We start from the raw sequence: 23,918 nt of genomic DNA on the forward strand, positions 1-23,918 counted from the left end.
AGGTCTAACATGATGCCTAAGAACAGACAGTGTGGGAATCAGCTGGATCTTTAAGGACAGGGACTTACAGATCCAATGTGCCACAAAAGAGAAGCCCTGTTGTGCATTGTGGCACCATGAGTTGCAAATGTTGATAGAGCTGTGACCAGAGCCTCTCCTGCAGATCTTAAGGTGTGCAGGGTGGCAGGTAATGGGAGAGGGGAACCTTCAGATACTTGAGACCTAGGCCAGGTAGAACTAGGAGACCCTGTATTAAGAGCAGGCCACTAAACTCTACCGCTGCAGCCATTACGCCTCTTCTCAACTTTCACTTGGCCCTTATGTGCCAGCTGGTGGCATTTGGGTCAGATGTGGCTTCCAGTTGTCGTTCCATTTTAGACAATGACCTGAAAAGCAGGAACAGAGCAATTTCTGCAACCCACTTGCTGAATGCTTCCTGTCAGCATTCACACTCTCCATGTAGCTGTTTGAGAGCCTACAAATGGTTGCATGAACGCACAGAGTGGATTATTGTGAAGCACCTCATTTCCCAATGCTTGAAATTGTCAAAAGCCATCTGCAGCAGGGATGCCAGCAGAATGAGCTTTGCCTGGCAAGGACTGGATTGCTGCCACTGATGTATAACTCTTAGTTGTCTGGTTCTTGGATTCAAGGCTGCTGAGGGGCAAGTGGACCTTTTTCACTTTGAAGTCATTTACAAAGTGCTCCCCCCCCTGAAGTAGGCTGTGACTCGGCAGCATTGCCATAATTCAGCAGGCAGGCTCCCAATTCAGGATGGAGGGCCTCTTCTCTATTATGCGGAATAACAATAGACCCCTGTGTGTGCACAGCTTGTAGTTCTAAGTGGCCCAACCAGTGAAACAACTGGAACTCTTTCCTGCTCCCAGCATGCAATGTAGCCTAGCATTTGGTATTCACCTCATGCTTCCTTGCAAATGGACTCAGCTGTTTGACTCAGGAACCTGAACTCTAAATAAATAAATAAAAGAAAACTAAAGCCAGAAAACCTTACCATGTAATGCAGAGGGTTTGTTTCCCAAACACACACACACACACACACACATCCCTTCAGGTTCATGAGTTTAAAAGTTGTGATGTGCAGAGACTGCAGCCATATAGTTATCAAAGTGAAGCGGCTGCGATGTTTGCACTTCACAGATGACTCTGGGGTCCTCCTCAACTTACTTTGTAGTGCAAGGTCCCAAGTTCGATTCCCAGGTAGGGATGGGAGGGAATATTCTGTGACTGAAAGCCTGGCGAGAGGCTGCCAGTCAGGGTTGACAATTGTAGGAATATCGCTGGGTGCAGAGCACACTCCCCCTCACAGATAAGGCCACAGCTGTCTGAACATCTTGCCCTCTGTCTAACCTTTTGCTGTCTCAGTAGTCTGCAGTGTCCTGTCTGCAACCTTTGTCTCTGACACCTTTGTCTCCTTCATCATACACTGTGCAACGGGAAAATGACGCGGTGGAAACAGGTGCCAAAATAGCTTTGTACTTCCCTACCTCGGGACTGGAAGATGTGTAAAAGTCACAGCCAAAAATGTATCTGCCTGGGTTTGCATTTTGTGTCAATAAAAGGAGCCTCCACAGAGCTGGCTGGCAGCTTGCTTGCAGCTCACCTGCATTATCAACTCCTGCCTCATGTCCTTCACTTCAGACAATACTGAGTTGGGTTAGGCCACTGTCTAAGTGTCAGGCCTCTTCCTATGTTCATAAACAAAAGTCATTGAGAACCTGAAACATCCGCTCTAACCAAGGGGACTGTCCCTGCCCCTTTACAACCCTCTGTTGTCTTGTAAAGACCCTTATTGTCGCTTCTTCCTAATTGCCATCCTAGTCTTCCTTCTGTGTTGCCCCTTTGACCTGATGGTGGGCTTTAGGCAAATTCATGGGGAATAAGGCTCTCAGTGGCTACATACTTATGGCTATGTACACACACCCACACCCAGTGTTGGAGGCAGTAGGCCTCTAAATGCTAATTGCTGGGAATCAGAAGTGGGGAACGCTGTCCCACTCCAGTCCTACTTGTGGCATCTGGTAGACCTCTGTGAGATGCTGGATGAGACAGGCCTCTGGTCTGAACTATCAGCCACTCTCTTCTTATGTCCTTATGGCTACAACAGGGTCATGTTCAGTGACACTTCTCCTATCCATTAGAAAGCTAACTGCTGTCTATTAGAAAGCTAACACCTAAGGGAGAAAAGGCCTTGTCCCGTCTGCTCACAAGTGATACAGTTCCCAACAAAGTCACATCATGTGGGGTTGTTAACCCTGTGTGTTTTGCTTCACTCTTCAGAGCTGACCTGCAGTGGGTATAGGAAAAACACATTGGCTCTTAATACGCAATAGGCTCTTGATACAGACAGCACCGGCCCTACCATTACATGGAGTGAGGCATCTGCTTCAGACAGGAGATGCTAAGTGGCAGGGAGCACGTGGCCTGCCCTGTGCCCAAACTAGCCTTGTAGTGCAGTGGAGGAACTGTCCTGTTGAAGTAAGATTCAACTGCCAACCCGGGCATCTCCTGTATATGGAAGGAGTGGAGGAACCACCTTGCCCTTGACACAGCAAAATGTCCTGTGCTTGCCTGGGATACAAACTCTCCTGTTCTTCCTTCATTTGTATTGAATCCACAGATTGCTTGAGCAATGGGGGAAATTTTCAGTGTGCCAAGTTAAGCCCTGGGATAACATGGTGTGAAATTGTGTGTGCACCTATTCAGCCTAAGTTTTACTCAAGATTAGACCCAGTGAAATTAAAGAATGTGGCTAAGTTACATCGACTCTGCGTGAAACTGAGTTGAATACCACCCATACACACAGAGAGATCACACACACACGCACACACACACACAATATTGCACGCTCTCCAACACTCCTGCATACCACTTCTTGCTTAAAGAGGTGCTAGATAGATTCTCTCAGCCTGGTGAAGCAGTTGTCATAGCAACAGCAAGAGCGCTGCAAACACTATTGCTGGCTGACGGAGGAGATGCAGACACATCTTTGCTTTTGCTTCTCGTTTATCACTTGCTGATAAAAATGAAAGAATCTAATCTAAATGTTTACTTTGAAACATTCCCTGCCTCCCTCCCTCCCTCTCCCTGTCCTTCTCCCCCCCCCACCTCCCTTAGTGACGTTCCCATTTTTTACATACAGTTGCTGTTTTATTTTTAAGTGCCAAAAAGGAATATATAATGTTTATGTTTTGAGTGGCTGTTTTCCACAAATCAGAACGGCTATTTCCCGAGCATTGAAACAGCAATATTTAAGCAACCAGCAGGTGGCAGCAACTTGGTTTACTCTCAATGCACCATTTTCAGATGTGAATGTTTTTTTGGCGGGGAGGGATTGTTTTCACCCAGTAATCAACAGCACTCGCCTTCCTGTGTTCACACACCACTGGATTCCATATTTTACTTTTGAGCAATTCATTTTTCTTTTAACGTCTACTATGATTACACAATCTGAATGTAGAAAACACTATTACTCAGCCCTTGGTTTTGTCTTGGCCTAATGTGCTAAGATGCACATTATTACAGCAGTGGCTTTTCAACCGTGTTCCAGCAAACGCTCCACTTATTTGGACGGTTCACAGCAGTCCTAAGAACATCAGAAAGGGTCCTGCTGGATGAGACCCAAGGCCCATTGAGTCTAGCATCCTATTCTCACAGTGGCTGGCCAGATAGCTGTAGGGAGCCCCTAAGCAGAGCCTGAGCGCAACAGCACTCTCCCAATTTGTAATTCCCTGAAGCTACAGAAAAGGCCAGTAAAAATGGCCGAATAGCTACCTCAAAAGAGAGCTTGCCTACCCCCACTGATATTAAGGTCCTACGGGACCGCCTCTCCTGATATGTCCCACAGAGGACCTTAAGGTCCACAAATGACAACACTTTGGAGGTCCCAAGTTGCAAGGTGGTTAGATTGGTCTCAGCTAGGGCCAGGGCCTTTTCAGTACTGGCCCCGACTTGGTGGAACGCTCTGTCCCAAGAGATTAGGGCCCTGTGGGACTTGACATCTTTCCGCAGGGCCTGCAAGACAGAGCTGTTCCACCTGGCCTTTGGTTTGGACTCAGTCTGACCCTTTTGTTTCCCTCCGCTTATGGTTTTGATCTATGGACTACTATTAAAATGAGGCTGCATTTTAAATTTTATTTTTAACCTGTATTTTAAATTGGGTCCCCCCCATTATGTTTTTATTGTAATTTTACTGGTGCTAGCCGCCCTGACCCCGGCTCTGGCCGGGGAGGGCGGGGTATAAATAAATTATTATTATTATTATTATTATTATTATTATTATTATTATCTTACACTGCAATGTGTGGAGAGGTTGCCAGAGAGTGCTGGCTGTGCTCAAAGTCATGTTCTCTCAGTTCCGCCAGCCTGTGTCTTGCATGTCCTGAAAATCATAACAACATCTTCCAGAATCATCTGCATGTGCTGGGACCATGGTGCAAGAAGTTAGCACAACAGCTGAGATTTAGCATGGTTGCAAGAAGTTCTTTTTTTCTGGTATAACAACTTCATGGTGAGTACCAGCACTTTTTCTAAAAAAAAATTTTTAAACAGTGCTTGCAAGAATATGGTTTTTTAAATTTTAAATTGCATTTGTTTGGAAGAACTACATCCTGGCTTCCTGTTTCTAAAGGAACACTTGCAGATGCTTTTCAAACTTTGTGTATGTTGGAGGGACAATTTCCACACCGGCTCCTCTTCTCCTTGGTTGAAAAGGCCCAAGTGTCTCTAGAGATTGCCAGGAAAGCATGCATTCCTCTCAATTGCTTTATTATGCAGCAAAGGAGCTCAAGTTATTTATAGCTGGATCCTTAAAAAGGTGACATTATTTGGGGGGTGGGTGTCAATGGTTTAGCCTTGGAATTTGAGTGCAGCTATATAGAACAAAGTTCATGACTTGATGGGAGGTGGGAGAGAGTAGAGTGTGCTTGTCTTAAAATACATTTAACTCTCAAAACCCTAAAAGAAAAATGCTAAGTTTGGACCAAATAGTCTACCTGGGTTGATTTTCAGGCCCAATTTAAAGTACTGGTTAAAACTTTTAAAGCCCTATATGACTTACAACGGTTACCTGAAAGACTCTTCTGATCATATTTGCACATTTGGATACAACAAACCAAAGACTTGCTTCAGGAAGGACAAGGAAATACTTCAGTAGAAGATTTTTTTTTTAATTGCACTAGGAGAGTTCTTGATTCTTTCTCTGATAAATCAACGAGAACTTGCAGTGGAAAGGACGAGAGGCATAACAAGAAGAAAGGGAACTAACAAAACCCACAATTAATGAATATGAGAAACAGGCAGTGTGTCTCCGTGGGGCTAGCTGTCCTCCCATCTCCAGCGACAAGGGGAAGATTCACCCCTGGCTGCTTTCCTGGAGCTCAGTTTCCTTCTCAAGGAGGAGAATTTGTCTCCAAGGACCTTCCGCAGCCCCACAGTGTCACTGGCAAAAGGCAGGTCCCTCCGGACACTGGGCAGCTCCCCTGTGAACATTTCCCAGCGGGCCAGGGCATCCACCGCCTTGTCTACTTGCAAGAGATCCTCCTCGGATACGTCCTTTTCGAGAGCGGCGATGCACATCTCCAGCCACAGGGTGTACTCCTTAATTATGTCCGAGGGCTTGGGAGCAGCGCCCAGACGCTCCTGGCTGGGAGCATCGGCCAGAGAACAGGACGGCTCGTCGAGGTCAAGATCCTGCAATGTGGAAACCGCCTGGCTGCAAGTATCTGGGGTCAGGGGCTCCGAGAGGGACGTCACCGCTTCGGAATCGTTCTCGCCACCCATCCCAGAGTCAGCGCTGTATGGCAAAACGTCTTCCGATACGGACAAGTCTGCCGGGTCTTGGCTGGGCCAGGTAGACAAAAGAGTTTGCATCCAGGCATAGAGTTTCTGCACCAGAGAACATAAAACGGGGTGACTGCTTCTGTTGCCATTTCAGATCAGGGCACTGATAATCAGGGAGCACAGAAACAGAGGGCGCTGCCTTGTTCCAAGTGAGACCCGTTGGTTTACCTAGCTCGGAGTTGTCTGCATGGACTTCCAGAAACTCCCCAAGCAGAAGTCCCTACCTAGGAGATACCTACCTAGGACCTTCTCTTAGGCTCGGGCTCTCCTGATTTGGGCAGGTTGGATGATGGATGGCGGGTGACATGAGGTTGAATCCTGACAAGACAGAAGTACTGTCTTTGCTAAAACTATCTGACAGGGGGCAGGTGGTTGTGGGGGACTCCGTGGTCCTGAATGGGGTAACTGTGCCCCGAGGACCAGGTGCGGAGCCTGGGAGTCATTTCGGACTCACAGCTGTCCATGGAAGTGCAGGTTAATTCTGTGTCTATCTACCAGCTCCATCTGGTATGCAGGCTGAGACCCTACCTGTCCACAGACTGTCTCGCCAGAATGGTGCATGCTCTAGCTATCTCCCGCTTGGATATTGCAATGCGTTTTACATGGGGCTACCTTTGAAAGTGACTTGGAAACTGCAATTAATCCAGAATGCGGCAGCTAGACTGGTGACTGGGAGCAGCCACCGGGACCATATAACACCAGTCGTGAGAGACCTGCATTGGCTCTCAGTATGTTTCTGAGCACAATTCAAAGTGTTGGTGTTGGTGCTGGCCTTTAAAGCCCTAAACAACCACTTCTCCGGTCCTGTATACCTGGAGAAGTGTCTCCACCCCCATCGTTCAGCCTGGACACTGAGGTCCTGCTCCGAGGGGCTTCTGGTGGTTCCCTCACTGCGAGAAGTGAGGTTACAGAGAACCAGGCAGAGGGCCTTCTCGGTGGTGGCACCCGCCCTGTGGAACGCCCTCCCACCAGATGTCAAGACAATAAGCAACTACTTTCAAAAGACATCTGAAGGCAGCCCTGTTTAGGGAAGTTTTTAATGTTTAATGCTGTGTTGTGTTTTTAATATTCTCTTGGGAGCCGCCCGGAGTGGCTGGGGAAACCCAGCCAGATGGGCGGGGTATAAATAATAAATTATTATTATAGGTCTGATTTGCTATTGAAGCATTTGCTTCAGCTCAGATTAAAGCAGCTTTTGTCAGCTAGATCTTTTGGATTACAACTCCTATTGGCCCCAAAAAGCACAAACTGAGGCTGATGGCAATAGCAGTCCAAAGTATATGGAGAGCTGAACTAAAGCATCAACCATTTCCCTTGAGTGTGGCCACAGATCCTGCAGAGCCCCTGCACAGCTTCAGGAACGAGCACCTGCTCCATGGCCAGTCCTCTCTCAGCCTTATCCTGTGCCTTAGGGGTGCATAACCTGACCAGAATGAGGACCTGTATGAGGAGAGCCACACAGGGACACAGACAGGCTGATCCCTTGCATTTCCTATATGGCAAATGGCCTGACACTCTCTTGAGCCACCTGTAGGTTTCTGCTCTCCAGACAACTTCTCTGCTTCCGTCTCCCTCTGATGGGGATTATAAGATGAGCAGCCTGGAGCTGGTGACCAGACGAACTCCCGCCTTTCAGAAAGGAGGGGAAAGAGCCATCTTGCTCTCTGATTCTCTTACCTTGTAGCGCTCGATGAGTTTGAAACCCACCACGTACTGCAGCTTCCGGAGGCATATTGGGCAGGGCTCCAGCGGCCGCAGCAGAACTTCATCCAAACTCAGAGCCCCCTGCATGATGCACTGGAGCCAGCGGCAATTCCCCAAGCCAATCAGGTGGCAGATCTCATGGCATGTGACCTTTCATTGAGGGGGAAAACCAAGAGCAGATTAAGCTGAACTTTCACTGTTGAGTTTGCCTTTCCTGCCTTGAACTGGTTCTCCTTTCTTCCACCATCACCAGGGCCGGATTTAGGTTTGATGAGGCCCTAAGCTGCTGAAGGTAATGGGGCCCTTTATATGTCCAGCTGTCCTTTGTCAACAACAAATTGTCACTGTTTTTTGTGTTGAATATATGCTCATAATATATGCTCATACCCTTAATCTACACTGCCTGATCATCATTCTACGAGCACTCTTTAATATTAGATAACAGCTACAGCAGCTTGACCAACATTCAACTGTGGTGCGCTGCAGTCTGCAGCTGCATGCTATATGTTGCCCTGCAACCTGTCCATGCAGAATGTAGGCACCCTATATATAGAAATGAGCAAACCATTTGAGGGAACAGGCTAGCAGGCGGGACCCATTACTAGGAACAAAACACTGTTGTTGTATGTAGGTTTAATTTTATCTGTTTTTTATCTTATATTTGGGAAATGTACATCCAGGTGTTTTTTTTCCTTTAATTTTTTTGGGGCCCCCAAGAGAGTGGGGCCCTAAGCTACAGTTTCTTTAGCTTATATGTAAATCCAGCACTGTACCAGATCCTTTTGTGTGTGTGTGTTTAATTGCTGGGCACTTAACCTGGGCCCTTCTGCATGCAACGCAGGTGCTCCGCTGTTGGGGAAATATTGCACGCCTCACCTTGCAACACTGGAGCATCTCCAGCATGTTGAACAGCAACGCCTGATGTCTGGCGTGTTCCATAACTTCGTCATGAACCTCTTGCCTCCATGGCGCTGGGTTTAATGTGGTGCAACCCATCTGGGGGAAGTCGCCCGTGAACCTGGCAAAGCTGCAGACCCCCACCTCTGCGGAGGCAGGAAACAAGAGGGGGGAGAGAGATCAGCCTCGTTTCCTCAAACGCCCAGGCATCCCACCCAGATAGGAAAACCACCCTTACACATCTGGGTATAGAGATATCTGTCATATAATGAAGTCTGTTGAAATATATAGAGAAGATGGACAGATGTCAGTCTGATCCCAGCATTGTTTTATCTTCTAAAAATTAAGCATTAAGCAAGAGAGAGATGGAGCTGAGGATCACTGCGGCTTGGTTTCATTATGCACACAGCAAACCAGTGTTATGCCTATATAGAATAGTGAGGGGTTAAGTACCAATTTATAGGAGGTTTTGTTGCTGGAGAGTGTGTGGTAAACGTGTACTTGAGGAGCCTTGCTACCTCAGAATGCATTAAGCAAATTGTGCAGAACTTTGCAGGCAGAATAATGCTCAGTAGTATATCTTATTGACTTCTTTTTTTAAAAAAAATAGTTCATTAAATTTATAAAAGACTGACAAGCAGAAAAATAAAAGTTCATAATTACTCAATTTTTAATACGCTGCTGTATGCAACTTTAATATTCAAATAAATCCATTATAGCAGGAGTTGGGCATCTCTGGCCTCTGGGCCAATCTTGGCCTGCCAGGGTGTCCAGTTTTGCCCACAAGGCCATTTCTCCAAAACCAGGCCCGGCTGTCAATCAGCTGACATAACAGCTGACATAAGCTGATGGGTGCGGGAACAGAGTTCAATTCTGCACTGGCTGTGCCCACCAGTTCCCCATAGGGAACTTGCACATTCAGCCAAAGTAGTAGCATTTAACTGATGAACAGAGAATTCAGCCCTGCTAGTGATGTATGGAAGTGAGAGCTGGAACATAAAGAAGGCTGATCGTCAAAGAATTGATGCTTTTGAATTCTGGTGCTGGAGGAGACTCTTGAGAGTCCCATGGACTGCAAGAAGATCAAACCTCTCCATTCTGAAGGAAATCAGCCCTGAGTGCTCACTGGGAGGACAGATCCTGAAGCTGAGGCTCCAATACTTTGGCCACCTCATGAGAAGAAAAGACTCCCTGGAAAAGACCCTGATGTTGGGAAAGATGGAGGGCACAAGGAGAAGGGGACGACAGAGGACGAGATGGCTGGACAGTGTTCTCACAGCTACCAGCATGAGTTTGACCAAGTTGCGGGAGGCAGTGGAAGACAGGAGTGCCTGGCGTGCTCTGGTCCAGGGGGTCACAAAGAGGTGGACACGACTAAACGACTAGAGAACAACAAGATGCTGCTTTGCCACTGTGTTCCCTATGGGGCATAAGAGCCAACTCCGGCGCGCTGTGGGTGCTTGGGCACCCACAATAATATTATTGTGGGGGCTGGGCACCCACAAAGTCAATGAGAAAAGCCGGCAGGTAGGCTGTGGTGCTGCCTCTGAGAGAGAAGCAGTTCAGCTCCGCCCTCCACAGCCAACCAGTGACGCACCCTTTTCAGGGGGAGAGCTTGGACACAGAGCCCCTCCGTCGTGGAAAAGGGTGCGTCACTGGCTGAGGAAGAAGAGGAGCTGCCGGCCACCACAACTTCCATGTTCCGGCAGCGGGCATCCACAATCCAGAGGGCAAGATGGAATCCCTGCTATGGGAAACATGCTGGTGGAAAAACCCCTCCCTGAGCCCCGTGGGTCAACTTTGATGTCATTATAACACCAGATGATTGACAAGTGGGTGGACTCACCTACCTGCCCACGGAGGGACCGAAAGATCTGGCCTGCTGAGCCGCAGAGTTTATACAGCACCACCCAGGCACCTGGCACTTGACTGCACAAGCCAAGAAGATGCTCTGCCACAGGTAGCTTTACCTAGTGTACCCTCACAGGCATTTCGTTAGTAATTATTTTATTATTTCAGATCAATTCCCAGGCAGCTTAAAATAGAGAATTCCAGATTACTAAACTGCAATAAAATCCGATTTTAAAAGCAAAAAAACAAGCAGTTGGGAAAGCAGCAGGATTGATAACTGTGCTGCAAAAAAAAAAGCGCTGGTAGAGCTAAATGAATTAAATTACAATTAATCTGGTAGGATCCTTTGTTTGTTTGTTTTATTTTTGAAGCAAACTGCCTAATGTCCATCTGGTTGGTTTACCAGGTTTCCTCTATATCAGAAAGTGGAGTGGAGGCTGTCCAACTAATTAACCACCCAAAGAACCTCATTGATATCCTTGCCACATTAAACGCTTGGCAACTATTAATGAAACCGGAACAATAAGTTATAGAAAACTGCAGAATAGCGGAAGAACTGGCGGGATTTCAGGAGGAGAGGACCACAATCGATCATTGTTTCGCTCTTAAATTAATCCAGTCAAAAATATACAGGGAGGGGCAAGCGCATTAAGAACTTAAGAAGAACCTGCTGCACCAGACCAGTGGCTCTGCTGGCCCAGCATCCTCTTCTCCCAGCTGCCTGTGAGAAACCAACAAGCAGGATCCGAGCACAAGAGCGGTTTCTAGCAACCAGTATTCAGAAGCACAGAAGAGGGCCAGCATGGTGTAGTGGTTAAGAGCGGTGGACTTGTAATCTGGTGAACTGGGTTCGCTTCCCAGCTCCTCCACATGCAGCTGCTGGGTGACCTTGGGCTAGTCTCCATAGACAAGGAGAAGGGGGCGGCAGAGGACGAGATGGTTGGACAGTGTTCTCGAAGCTACTAGCATGAGTCTGACCAAACTGTGGGAGGCAGTGGAAGAGAGGAGGGCCTGGCATGCTCTGGTCCATGGGGTCACGAAGAGTCGGACACAACTAAATGAAAAAAAACAACAAAAAGGGGAGTGAAAGGTGGGGTATCAAGTCCAAACTCTTCTTCTGCTGCTTCTGCTGCCTCCCAACTGTAGAGGCAGAGCAGAGCCATTGTGCCTAGTAGCCACTTATAGCCATGAATTCCCCACCTGTGTGCATCTGGCTTCAGCATCACACCCCGCACTCCAAGGAGCTCACAGTCCCAAATGGGAGTGGTCAACCTGCGACTGCAACTCCTGCCATCCCTGGGATAGCAAACGGAGGTGAGAGCCAAGGGCAACAGGTGATAGATGTGAGCAGATGCAGCCAGAGGTGCTTATTCTGGGAATGAAGACTGGAGTGTGGATGTTAAGGAAGTGCTTCGTGGAAAAGGTGGGCTTGGGTGTGGCAAGTGGAAAGAAGAGCACAGGAACATAGGCAACGAAGTCAGACCATCGGTTGGTCCGTCTAAATCAGTACTGTCAACACAGATTGGCAGCTCTGCAGGGTTTTAGAGAGGTGTCTCTCAGCCCTGTCAGGAGATGTTGGGGGTTGAACCTGGGACCTTTAGCTTGCAAGTCAGATGCTGTGCCCACTGAACTTTGGTCCTTTCCTGTAGAGAGGGAGATGATACTACATCTCTGCTGTTAGACTGGTGGGTTCCAGGGACAGAGCCTTTTTACTGGTGGCTCCGCATCTTTGGAAGCCATACAGTAGGGTTACCAGACATCCCCAGTTCCCGGGGACAGTCCCCGGTTTTTCAAATCTGTCCCCAGACAAATTCCGTCCCCGGAATGTCCCCAGATTTGCAAATCTGTCCCTGGGAAACGTGGCAGTGGCAGCCTCGGCAGCCTGGAGCCAGCCTGGTTGCGCAGTTGGCTCTGGCTGGCTTCAGGAGCTGCTCGCTGCCACCTTCACTGCTGAAGGGGAACCAGGAATGTCCGGTGGTACAGATCTCCTGCCCCCTTCCCTCTTTGTTTTGACAGATCTGGGGAGGCTCGGGAGTCACGGGCAAGGGGGTGTTGCCCAGGAGGAGTGCAAGGCACGTGGTTTCTCTGGCAGGCAAGGTGCAAATCCCTTCTTTTGCACCCTGTGAAACATAAATGTGCAGAGGTTTTTTTAAAAAAACTGGGAAACAGCCACCCGCCTGTGACTCCCAAGCCTGCCCCGATCAGTCAAAACAAAGGAGGAAGGAGGCAGGAGATTGGGGGAGGCTTGGGAGTCACAGGCGTGTGGCATGCTGTTGCCCAGTTTTTAAAAACTGTGCATTTATGTTTCACAGGGTGCGAAAGAAGGGCTTTGCACCTTTATACAATATGCATATGTTCTTTTTTTTTTATTGTTGTTAGCCGCCCTGAGCCCGGCTTCGGCTGGGGAGGGCAGGATATAAATAAATTATTATTATTTTATTATTATTATTATTATTATTATTATTATTATTATTATTATTATTATTATTATTTTGCCTCACCATCCCCACTACTGACTCCCTGTTGCTTCTCAGCTTCAAAAAAAAAAAGTGTCCCTGGATTCATTGAAAAAAATCTGGTAACCATAGCATACAGCCTCGTCACTACTCGAAGAAGAAGAGTTTGGATTTGATATCCCACCTTTCACTCCCCTTCAGGAGTCTCAAAGCAGCTAACATTCTCCTTTCCCTTCCTCCCCCACAACAAACACTCTGTGAGGTGAGTGGGGCTGAGAGACTTCAGAGAAGTGTGACTGGCCCAAGGTCACCCAGCAGCTGCAGGTGGAGGAGCGGAGACGCGAACCCGGTTCCCCAGATTACGAGTCTGCCGCTCTTAACCACTACACCACACTGCTTCTCTTTTTAAGAGAACTATGGAGGTGTTTTCCTCCCCATCCCTGGACAAACCTTGGCCAGGCAAGAACTTGCTGAAGGTGAAGCTCCACGTTTCACAGGGGTAGAGGTCGGCAAGGGTGAGACCCAAGACGCAGAGGGCATCCATGGGCTTGTTGTTCTTCAGAAAGGTCAGGATCCCATCTACGGGGGGAAGGAAGATGCCAAAACAAAAGACACAATCCAGTGAAACTTGTCAATCTTGTCAATCGTTCAATTCCCTTGGAAGAGAATTTAGAAACCTATTCCCTGCCCTTCAGCAGCAAGTACAGCCTAACCTGTACCCTGTTTCAGGCTTTTGTTTGTCTGTTTGTGTACTGTATTTATATCCTGCCTTTCTCCCAAGATGGGATTCAAGGCACCTTACAGCATTTAAAAACACCATTGGAAAATACAAAGCAATAAAACTAGCTAATGGAAAAACACAGGTAAAATACATAAAATACATGGAACCAGAATTAAAAAATTTTTTAAAAAAAATATTAAATTTATATACTACCCTTCACCTGAAGATCTCAAGGAGGTTCACAAGATAAAGTAAAGGGAGCCAGTCTGACCTCTCTTGGGAAGGAATCCCACAGTATATGAGCAGCCACAGAAAAGGCCCTGTCTCTCCCATGTCACCCCCAACTGTGCCTCTTATATTGATGGTGCCAGGAGAAGATGCTCATTCGAGGATCTTAATACCTGGATGGGTTTGTATAGGGAGATAGGAGCTTTCAGGTAGCTTAGACCAAAGCCATTATATTCTGTAATGACTTGTTATTCCAATGAGATTTTTAGCGTTTATTTTCAAGCCTTAGTTTAAATATATTGCAACCTTTCCTGGGTAGCTTGGGTGGAACAGGATGAACAGAACACATCCACAGGGTATCGGTCTAATCAGGAATCCATTATAAACACACCCAATTTGGGTTAGCACCTTTTTCCATGAAAACAAAGGGATGGAAATATGTTTGTGTGGTGAGGAGGGGCGTGTTCCAAAAGGAAAATGTGGTTGCAATCCTCCATCTGGTTGCTTACTGTTGCAGCTGCTAGTCTTGGAATAATTTTCCATGGAAAGATTATTCTCCCACCCCCTGCCTCACACCTTTCCTCCTCTACTGTGCAGGCAAAAGGGAAACATTGCCTAAATCAGGGGGGGAAAGCTGTGCGGCCTTCCAGAGGCTACTGGACTCCAATTCCCATCAGCTCCACCAGCACAGCCAGTGGCCAAGGATGATGGGAACTGGAGTCCAACAACCTCTGGAGGGCCACACTGCTTCTCTATCCCTGGCCTAAGAGGGCTGAGGGGACTCAAGGACGTACTCAAGGGAGAAGGGAAGAGGGCAAGGATGACCTCAAGTTCCCGGTAACTGTCAAAGGCACTTCCCAGCCAAAGAAATGCACATGGGAAGTAAAGGTAAAGGGACCCCGGGCCATTAGGTCCAGTCGTGGCCAACTCTGGGATTGCGGTGCTCATCTCGCTTTATTGGCCGAAGGAGCCGGCGTACAGCTTCTGGGTCATGTGGCCAGCAGGACTAAGCCACTTCTGGTGAACCAGAGCAGCGCACGGAAATGCTGTTTACCTTCCCGCCAGAGCGGTACCTATTTATCTACTTGCACTTTGATGTGCTTTCGAACTACTAGGTTGGCAGGAGCAGGGACCAAGCAACAGGAGCTCACCCTGTCACGGGGATTCGAACCGCCGACCTTCTGATCTGCAAGTCCTAGGCTCTGTGGTTTAACCCGCAGCACCACCCATGTCCCTTACATGGGTGGTAGCTAGCTCTTAACTGTCAAAGATCACACTTAAAGTCACCTCTACAGCTCTGAATACCCACACACAGCAGTCTCGTATCTACTATGCTCTTCCCAGGTCTGCCCTCTATGGAGCAATTGCAGAAACAGGGGACCACTTCCCCTCCACCAGTTTATGTACTTTCTCCCGTCGGGATTTGGGCACGCAGCCAGAGACTGCGCCTGCGTGGAAACCTCCTCTGCTCCTCCCTTTTCACTCCGCTTCTGGTTCTGGGAGACAGTGGTGCAGGGGAGGGTGAGGAAGCACCTGGCCCTTCATTTGCCTGCCCTGTCTCCTCCTCTTCCAACCCATCCTGTGCTCCACCCTCCAGCCGTGAAGGATCCCCTGCCTCTGACTCTTGCCTCTGGGCTGGCAAAATTCCCCACTGACCCCCTTCTCCCAAGTCAGACTTGAGCCCCATTTCCTAGTAACACGCCTCGCCGTCCCCCAACTTGCTCTCCTGTCGGCTTACCTGTATGAAGCTGCACTCTGTCTGAATCCTGGCTGTGACGGTAACAGCAGTGGATGGAAGAGACTGGGACGGAAGGAAGGCACTTGACTCGGAGACCCCAAAAGAAAGACTCAACGCAGCCACAGAGGGAGTCCAGCAGCGAGATCCCAGCAGGGCCGTCGCTTAGATCTAAGAGCAAAAGCATCAAGTCAGTTCCTCTGGGGCTCTTCCTGAGGGGGGGGGGGGGACTATGCCCTACAGCAATGCAAGAAAGGAGAAAAATCCCAAGGAAAGAGAAGAATCCCCAGAGCACGAACCTCCAATGTTATTATTTGTATATGTTTTGTAAGAGCCTGGCATTTGCACTTTTTGAGCAGTCATTGCCTTCCTCGGAAAAGAATATCACTAATAAGGGAGAGGGTACTCTGTATCTGAAGATTTACTGCAAGCGAAAACAATTTGCTTGTCTACCAAGGAAAATCCAGCATCTTCGGAATGCGTTGAAGACACATCCAGGGTCTTCAACTACATCCAAAGCCACATGCGAGACTGGCTCTAGGGGATTTTGGACAGGGTCCATTGTAAAACTAGAGATGGGTACTGGCTCTGGTGAAGTCCCTATGGGGACTTGAAGCAGGACTCCAAAGACAAGAGCGGCCTCTCAATCTGTTTCCTAAGGGATTTCAGGTGAAGATTCGGTCACCACCAAGGCCTGGTCAAAGAAAGGAACTACAGTGAAATCGGTCAGACTATCATGTACTGTTGTGGTCAGAGCCACTACTGCTGCTGCTGCTGTAATAATAATAATAATAATAATAATAATAATAATAATAATAATAATAATAATTTATTTGTACCCAACCCATCTGGCTGGGTTTCTCCAGCCACTCTGGGCAGCTTCCAACAAAGATAAAAAATACATTAAAATGTCACACATTAAAAACTTCCCTGAACAAGAATGTCTTCTAAATGTCAGGTAGTTGTTTATCTCTTTGACATCTGATGGGAGGGCTGGCACCCTTCTAAAGAACATAGGAAGCTGCCTTTTACAGAGTTCAGACCATTGGTCCATCTAATTCAGTATCGCTTACACTGACTGGCAGCAGCTGACCAGGGTTTCAGGCAGGGGTCTCCCCCAGCGCTACCTTCTGCATGCAAAGCAGGTGCCCTGACCAAGAGGAAAGGCACAAAAGCCACGAACTATGGCACAGGTCCCTCTTTCCCTGTCTCCTTTGCATAGCTCTCCCATCACAACCTCAACTCCACACATGGCATCCTTGTCTCCTTTGTTAGTTGGTGCCAAAGACCCAGCAGATGCATTACCTATAGGCTGCAGGTATATGTGCTTGCGGTAGACTCTCTGCTTCCTCCTCAGCAGGGAGTAGTAGAAGGTTTCAAAGTCCTCAGGGGCATCAGGGTGGCTGAGGAGCCAGTCGAAAGCCGTCCGGATGAACAAGCTGCAGAAAAGTGTCCTGTGCGGGTTGTACGCTTCGGAGAGGAAGAGCTTTTCGGCGCTGGAGAAGGCCTTGGCGTAGAGCTCCTGCAGCGCAGGGTTCGTGGAGATCAGGGCGTCCTTCAGCGCTCGGGGCCCAAAGCTGAACTCTTGGGCATGTCTGCACTGCAACATCGCTGACGGCAGACCCCGCTTCAGTGGTGCTGCCCTCTGCCAGGAGAAGAGACCATGGTCAGCATCTAACTAGACTCTGCTCCCAGGGGAGCCAGCAAGCCCTGAGGATCACCTGAAACATCTCAAGGTGTTGTAGGATGGCGGTTCAGAAGAGATCAAAGCTGGGAGCCCAGATGCCAGGGGGCACCATTTCACATTTGTTTTGTTGTCTATAAAATAATCAGATCCCAGAAAGATGTGAGTATTTAGTCATCGCTCCCGCAGTCCTTGGCACAATGGGTCAGGGCATCTGGCTGTTAACCAGAAGGTTGGTGGTTTGAGCCAGCCAATTCCCCCTGCTCTCCCGTCTACTTTTTCCTCTGTCTTTATTTCTTTCTTACTTACTTATTTATTTATTTGGCAGTGATCCACACAAGTCTGCCATCGCGTAGGTGAAATTGGTGCAAGACACTATCTACCTGCCTATTTTAAAAAATGGTGATTATTTCTCCATCCCCTGGGAAAACTCAACCCCAATCTGCCGTTGCAGAATGGTTTGGTTTAGCGTTTCCATCCAAAATGATGCTCCGTGGAACTTCCTTCCTGTAATACAATGCATTGCTTAGGGCTGTCATCATACCAGGCACCCCTAAATTACACCACATGCAATTTTCAATGATCTCTTCATAAATGATTCCCTTTGTAAGTCAGCTACTACCAAGCGACTCCCCGATAAGCACCCATGAATTATTCTCTTTGAAAGTTCAGCTCCATCCTTCTCGTTCTCTGCTTTGCTCTGCCACCCCCCTCCTTGGATAAGACGTATTCTGGAGCAACGGCAGCAAACACGAACAGCATAATAAAATAGGGCACGACTGTGTGGCAGAACGAGAGTTTAACCGTGGGACGTCAAAAGGTTTTGCACCCTACTGCTTTAAACCAGAAGTGCCCACAAGGAAGACGGGCGTCTACTGGTGAATCTCCAGGTGATTTGCAAAGCTGTATGTCTTCCAATTGGTTTAACAGTAGTACAAGTCCCTGTACAACTCAGGATCAGGTTTCCTGCGAGTTCCCCTTATCTCTTATATACCGTATTTTTTGCACCATAGCACTCACTTTTTTCCTCCTAAAAAGTAAGGGGAAATGTCTGTGCGTGTTATGGAGGGAATGCCTACAGGTGGCATGCCTACGGATTTTCCTCCTCTAAAAACTATGTGCGTGTTATGGTCGGGTGCGTGTTATAGAGCGAAAAATACGGTACTCAGTAGCCCCGTGTGGTCTGTGGGAAAGTTTACCCTGCAAGTTCCAAAGATCTTAGAAGCCTCCTCCGGAGTAACTCGGAACAGGGCTTTTAGTGTGGCTGTCCCTGTTCTGTGGAATAGCATCCCTGCAGGAGCCCACATTCTGGAAGCAACTGAAGGCATTTTTGTTCTGACTGCTTCCCAGCGGGATAAATGGCTCTTCACCACAAATGTCTGCTTTGTATGGCTTAAGGTTCATTTTAAAACTTTTTGCTGTTTCTTCTGTTTTTAATTATCTCTAGCTTACATCAGCTTGAGATGGTTGCTTAGAAAGCAATTAATAAAAAAATGACAATAAAATATCACATTTCTTTTATTGTTGTAGTATTGCATTTATATCCTACCTTTCACCCAAAGAGCTCAAGGACATTCTCCCCTTCCCCTTTTATCCTCACAGCTAACCTGTGAGGTAGGCTATGCTGAGAGACTCTCACCCAGTGAGTCTCATGGCTGAGGGGGGATTAGAACTCAGGTCTCCTAAGCCCCAGTCCAACACTCTGGGCTGGGAGCAGGGCCAAGAGAAAAGAAGTTGGCAACCTATTCCATAGGAAAAGGCAGGGGCAAGTGAATGGCTCAAGGGAGTGAGAAAGAGGTTGTGAATTCTGGGATTCTGGCTTAGTAGCATCTTGAATTGCAAGGAATTGTACCAAATGAGCCTCTGGGTCCCTTCATAAGAACCTAAGCCTGCAACTGGATCAGGCCAGTGGCCCATCTAGTCCAGCATCCTGTTCTCACAGTGGCATAATAATAATAATAATAATAATAATAATAATAATAATACCCAAGCCACTTTGGACGGCTCCCAACAGAATATTAAAAACACGATAAAACCTCAAACATTAAAAACTTCCCTAAACAGGGCTGCCTTCAGATGCCTTATAAAAGTCAGATAGTTGTTTATTTCCTTGACATCTGAAGGGAGGGCGTTCCACAGGACGGGCACCACCACTGAGAAGGCCCTCTGCCTGGTTCCCTGTAGCTTCACTTCTCACAGGGAGACAACCGGCAGATGGCCCTCAGAGCTGGACCTCAGTGTTTGGGCTGAACAATGGGGGTGGAGACGTTCTTTCAGGTATCCTGGGCAGAGGCCGTTTAGGGCTTTAAAGGTCAGCACCAACACTTTGAATTGTGCTTGGAAACGTACTGGGAGCCGATGCAGATCTCTCAGAACCGGTGTTATGTGGTCCCGGCGGCCGCTCCCAGTCACCAGTCTAGCTGCCGCATTCAGCCGTGTTCTAGCTGAACCCTTTGAAAACGAGGAGCACTAAATCCAGTTTAGCATCGCTCGTCGCTAAAGGCGTTGGGCAAAGCCACCCGTTCAGTCCTCGTTTTCCATTTGTAAATCAGAGAGTGCAATGAGTGGGACATTATGAACTGAAGTTCATAATGATGCTCTGCTAAAGCAAACCGTATTTGGCTCACAGGTTCACGTGGCTTTTGCAACTCTGCCAAGGGCTCCCTCCCCCCCTCCCCCCGCTATGTCGCTCTGTTTCAAAGCTGCATATTCCACTTGGCCGTTCATTTTAGTGATCTCTCCGTTCTGTTTGTCCCCCCCAGCCCTGGCAGACATTCAGGAGCCTCCTTCTCCTGCCATTTCCCATGTGCCCAGAACAGAGGACAAGGAAATGCACACAGACCGTCAGCATGCAGAGCTTCTCAGAATAAAAACCATGTCATGAAGGCGCCCACGGGCAAACTGCAGCTTTTCCACACTGCTCAGGGGCACCTTGTTCATACTTCTCCGGAGAGACCGGATACTTTGCATAAATGGGCCTTGTTTTTAATGCAAGACAAGATTTTAAAAAGCAAAACAGGAGCCACCAGGGGCCCGTGCTCACACGACAGGCAACTAAAAAGAGGCGTAGGAAAATTGGAGCACTGTGACATAGCTGAACATGGATCTACCCTAAGGTTTGACCAGATTTTTTTCCATGAATCCGGGGACACTTTTCAACTTCAATGGATTTTATATGGGTAAAGGTAAAGGGACCCCTGACTATTAGGTCCAGTCGTGACCGACTCTGGGGTTGCGGCGCTCATCTCGCTTTATTGGCTGAGGGAGCCGGCGTACAGCTTCCAGGTCATGTGGCCAGGATGACTAAGCCACTTCTGGCGAACCAGAGCAGCACACGGAAACGCCGTTTACCTTCCCGCCGGAGTGGTACCTATTCATCTACTTGCACTTTGACGTGCTTTGGAACTGCTAGGTTGGCAGGAGCTGGGACCAAGCAACGGGAACTCACCCCGTCATGGGGATTCAAACCGCCGACCTTCTGATCAGCAAGCCCTAGGCTCTGTGGTTTAACCCACAGCGCCTTCGTTTATATGGGTACTGATTTGTAAATCCGGGGACTGTCCCCGGGAAACGGAGATGACTGGTAACCTTAATCTACCTCACCGTTGGATGTGTGTGGCTCCTAGGAATTGTGCTGTGATGAGGAGCAGTAAGAGTCTACCTACACACAGTTTGTAGAAGCTCCTTCCTGTTTCCTGGGGAAGCAACCCAAACTGTCTCTCCTCCCAACAGCAGCATCACAGGAGAAAAGCTGGATAAGAGTGCCAGCAAGGCAGCTACGGCCACAGCTTGCCTCTCCAAAAGGCTTTGGCGAAAGATGATGCTAAAATCCAGTACCAAGACGAAGGTCTACCAGGCTTGCCTGTTGAGCATGCTGCTTTACAGAAGCAAGTTGTGGGCAATTACAGCCACCAGGAGTGACGCCTCAACACTTTCCATATGTGCTGCATCAGGAAGATTTGGGGTTTCACATGGCAGGGCAGAGTCTCAAACCATGATGTGTTCTCCCAAGCCCACATTCCCAGTGTGTTCACACTCCTATCCTGGCTCGACCATGTCCACAGAATGGAAGGTGGCAGGATCCCCAGGGGCATGCTCTACAGCAGGGGTCAGCAAAATTTTTCAGCAGGGGGTCGGTCCACTGTCCCTCAGACCTTGTGGGGGGCTGATATATATTTTGAAGAATAAAAAATATGAACAAATTCCTATGCCCCACAAATAACCCAGAGATGCATTTTAAATAAAAGCACACATTCTACTCATGTAAAAACACGCTGATTCCCAGACCGTCCATGGGCCGGATTTAGAAGGCGATTGGGCCAGATCCAGCCCCCAGGCCTTAGTTTGCCAACCCATGCTCTATGGGGAGCTGGCTTCGGGCACCAAGCCTATCGGCAGACCAACTCTGTGTTACAAAGATGTCTGCGAACGTGACATGAAGTCTGGCAACGTTAACACTGCCGTATGGGAATGCTTTGCAGACAGTCACAGTGCCTGATGGTCATTCTGGCCGTCCATCCATAGCAGTGACCAGAGAAGGAATGACGGCTGGGAGTGCGCTGCAGCAACAAAAAGTACAAATGCTATTCTAGGCTGCATCAACAGAAGCATCGTGCCCCAATCAAGGGAAGTCATAGTATTGCTCTAGTCTGCCTTGGTCAGACCACAACTGGAGTACTGTGTCCAGTTCTTGGTGTCGCAGTTTAAGGAGGATGTTGACAAGCTGGAACGTGTGCAGAGGAGGGCAACCAAGATGAGCAAGGGTCCGGAAACCAAGCCTGATGAGGAACGGTTGAAGGAGCTGGGTATGTTTAGCCTGGAAAAGAGGAGGATTTGATGGCTATCCCAGTGGCGTAGCATGGGTTGTCAGCACCCGGGGCAAGGCAAGTAATTTGCACCCCCTAACCCGTGGATTTGCACCCCCTAACCCCAGATGTTGCGGCCGGTGCGGCCGGGCCCCCCTGCACCCCCCACGCTACGCCACTGGGCTATCCTAAAGGGCTGCCACATGGAAGATGGAGCAAGCTTGTTTTTCCTGCTCTGGCAAGTAGGACCCAAGCCAATGGATTCAAGTTAGAAGAAAGCAGCTTCAGATTAAACATCTGGAAGAGCTAGAACTGTTCAGCCGTGGAACAGACTCCCTCAGAAGATGGCAGACTTCCTTTCCTTGGAGGTTTCTAAGCAGACCTTGGATGGCCACCTGTCATAGATGCTTTAGTTGTGATTCCTGCAATGCAGGAAGTTGGACACTAGACTACCTGTGGGGTCGCTTCCACCGCTACAATTCTGATTCTATATCACTTTTTGGGTGGGCAGTATTATTTTTTTAATGATACCCTAGGGAACGGCTGTAGATTACCGCTAAAGAATCTGCTTTGCATGCAACAGGTCCCAGCATTTCCGTCTAGGGCTGGCAATGCCTCCTCTGAACACCTGGAGTGCTGCTGCCGGCCAGTGCTGGCAACACTGAGCTAGATCGGCAACGCAGCTTCCTATGCTCCTAAACCACGCTGCCCGCTTCAGAAGCGCTCACTCCATCTATTAAAAAGGCGGGGCGGGATTTACATGAATGTAAAGGTTAACGGAAGGGCCTCCAGAGGACCAGGGCGGGCGGCGATATTATTTTGCAGAACACCAGCCGCTCTTGGCGCGTCCTGCGAGTTTAGAGATAACCCTGGCACCGATCTCACCCCCTCTCCTTGGGACCCCTTTCCCGGACGCGGGTGCCCGCCCGTCACGCTCTCCCGACCCGCGTGCGCGCCGGACCCCGGAACGCGACTCCCGGGCTCATTCTCACGTTCACTCACACCCCGCTGCAGCACCTCCCGATCCGCAGCGCCTCTGCCCCCGAGCCTGTCGCAAGTTGCTCGCCGCTTGTCCTTCTCCCCGTCCGATGACAGGCGAAGGGCAACGGGAGCCCCAGGCAACGGAATTCTCCCGGTCGAGCGGCGGCGGCGAAGCCGGGAAGCGGATCTCCCGCGTCGACGCGGATATGAGCGAAGCCCCTTCCTAAGACGGCGCTTGGCTGAGCCGGAGCAACGACGTGGCTCGCCAGCGTTTCTTGCAGTTGTGCGCGACGCACCTGCCCTTTTCTCCCCAGGGAGCGGGGAGTCCCCAAACTCCTCCCGCCACCTCCCCGGATCTGGAGAAGCCACTTTGCAAAGGCGCGTTTCCTCCTCCTCCTCCTCCGCGATTTGCAACGGGGGTCCCCCTCTCTCGACCGCCTCTCTTGCAAATCTGCAGCGCTTGGCGGCGGCGAAGCGGCCGTCACTTACCTCGCTCTCCCTCCAAACGCAGCTGGGGTTGCGCGGGGATCTCCCTTCCTGCAGACGGAGAGGGAGGGAGGGAGAGAGGGAGGCCGGCTGGGGCGAGCGGGAGACGGAGGGGGGGCAGCTGGCGAAGCCGTGACGCGCCGGGCGGATGGGGTTTGCGCGCCGCCGGCTGGAGAGGCGGGGTGGGGACTGGGGAGAGAGCAGGCGAGGCAGAAGGAGGGGGGGCTCCGATGAGGAAGAGGGGGCAGTGTTGGGGAAAGTGGGGGCGTGATAGGAAAACAAGCCGCAGGAAAAACAAACCACCCCGGTTGCCATTTGACTGGCCCTTCCTCAGAACACATTGGCAAGTCTTGCGCCTTTGCATCCCTGGCATCCGGAAAATGCTTTTAACAAGCCTTTTCCTCCCAAGAGCGTTCAAGGTTAGGAGCCAAGTATGTTATCCCTGCTGCTGGGAAGGACGTTAGGAGAGCCCTGGGGCCGGATCAGGCCAGGGGGGGCCCCCAGTCCAGCA

The 23,918-nt window shown here is 49.2% G+C and overlaps 2 protein-coding genes across 5 annotated transcripts in view; one reads left to right on the forward strand and one right to left on the reverse strand.

Annotated features, from left to right (window-relative positions):
- CARD11 (caspase recruitment domain family member 11) overlaps positions 1–23,918 on the forward strand; it is a 313,312-nt gene that overhangs the window by 172,985 nt on the left and 116,409 nt on the right. The window lies entirely within an intron of this gene.
- Positions 4,721–23,557, reverse strand: AMZ1 (archaelysin family metallopeptidase 1). 4 transcript variants are annotated; one of them, XM_081889296.1, is made up of 7 exons: positions 23,411–23,557; positions 16,757–17,096; positions 15,455–15,622; positions 13,218–13,346; positions 8,440–8,606; positions 7,537–7,713; positions 4,721–5,904 (listed from the first exon to the last, which is right to left on the reverse strand). In XM_081889296.1, the coding sequence occupies exons 2-7, from the start codon at positions 17,058–17,060 to the stop codon at positions 5,335–5,337; spliced, it is 1,515 nt and encodes a 504-aa protein (XP_081745422.1). In that variant the 5' UTR covers positions 17,061–17,096; positions 23,411–23,557; the 3' UTR covers positions 4,721–5,334. The 4 variants fall into 4 exon arrangements, with proteins under 4 accessions (XP_081745422.1, XP_081745421.1, XP_081745420.1 ...); XM_081889295.1 differs by lacking the exon at positions 23,411–23,557 and adding an exon at positions 23,218–23,347; XM_081889294.1 differs by lacking the exon at positions 23,411–23,557 and adding an exon at positions 22,943–23,182.

Source organism: Podarcis melisellensis (assembly GCF_964234715.1).
Source record: "Podarcis melisellensis genome assembly, chromosome: 14".
NCBI lineage: Eukaryota > Metazoa > Chordata > Lepidosauria > Squamata > Lacertidae > Podarcis > Podarcis melisellensis.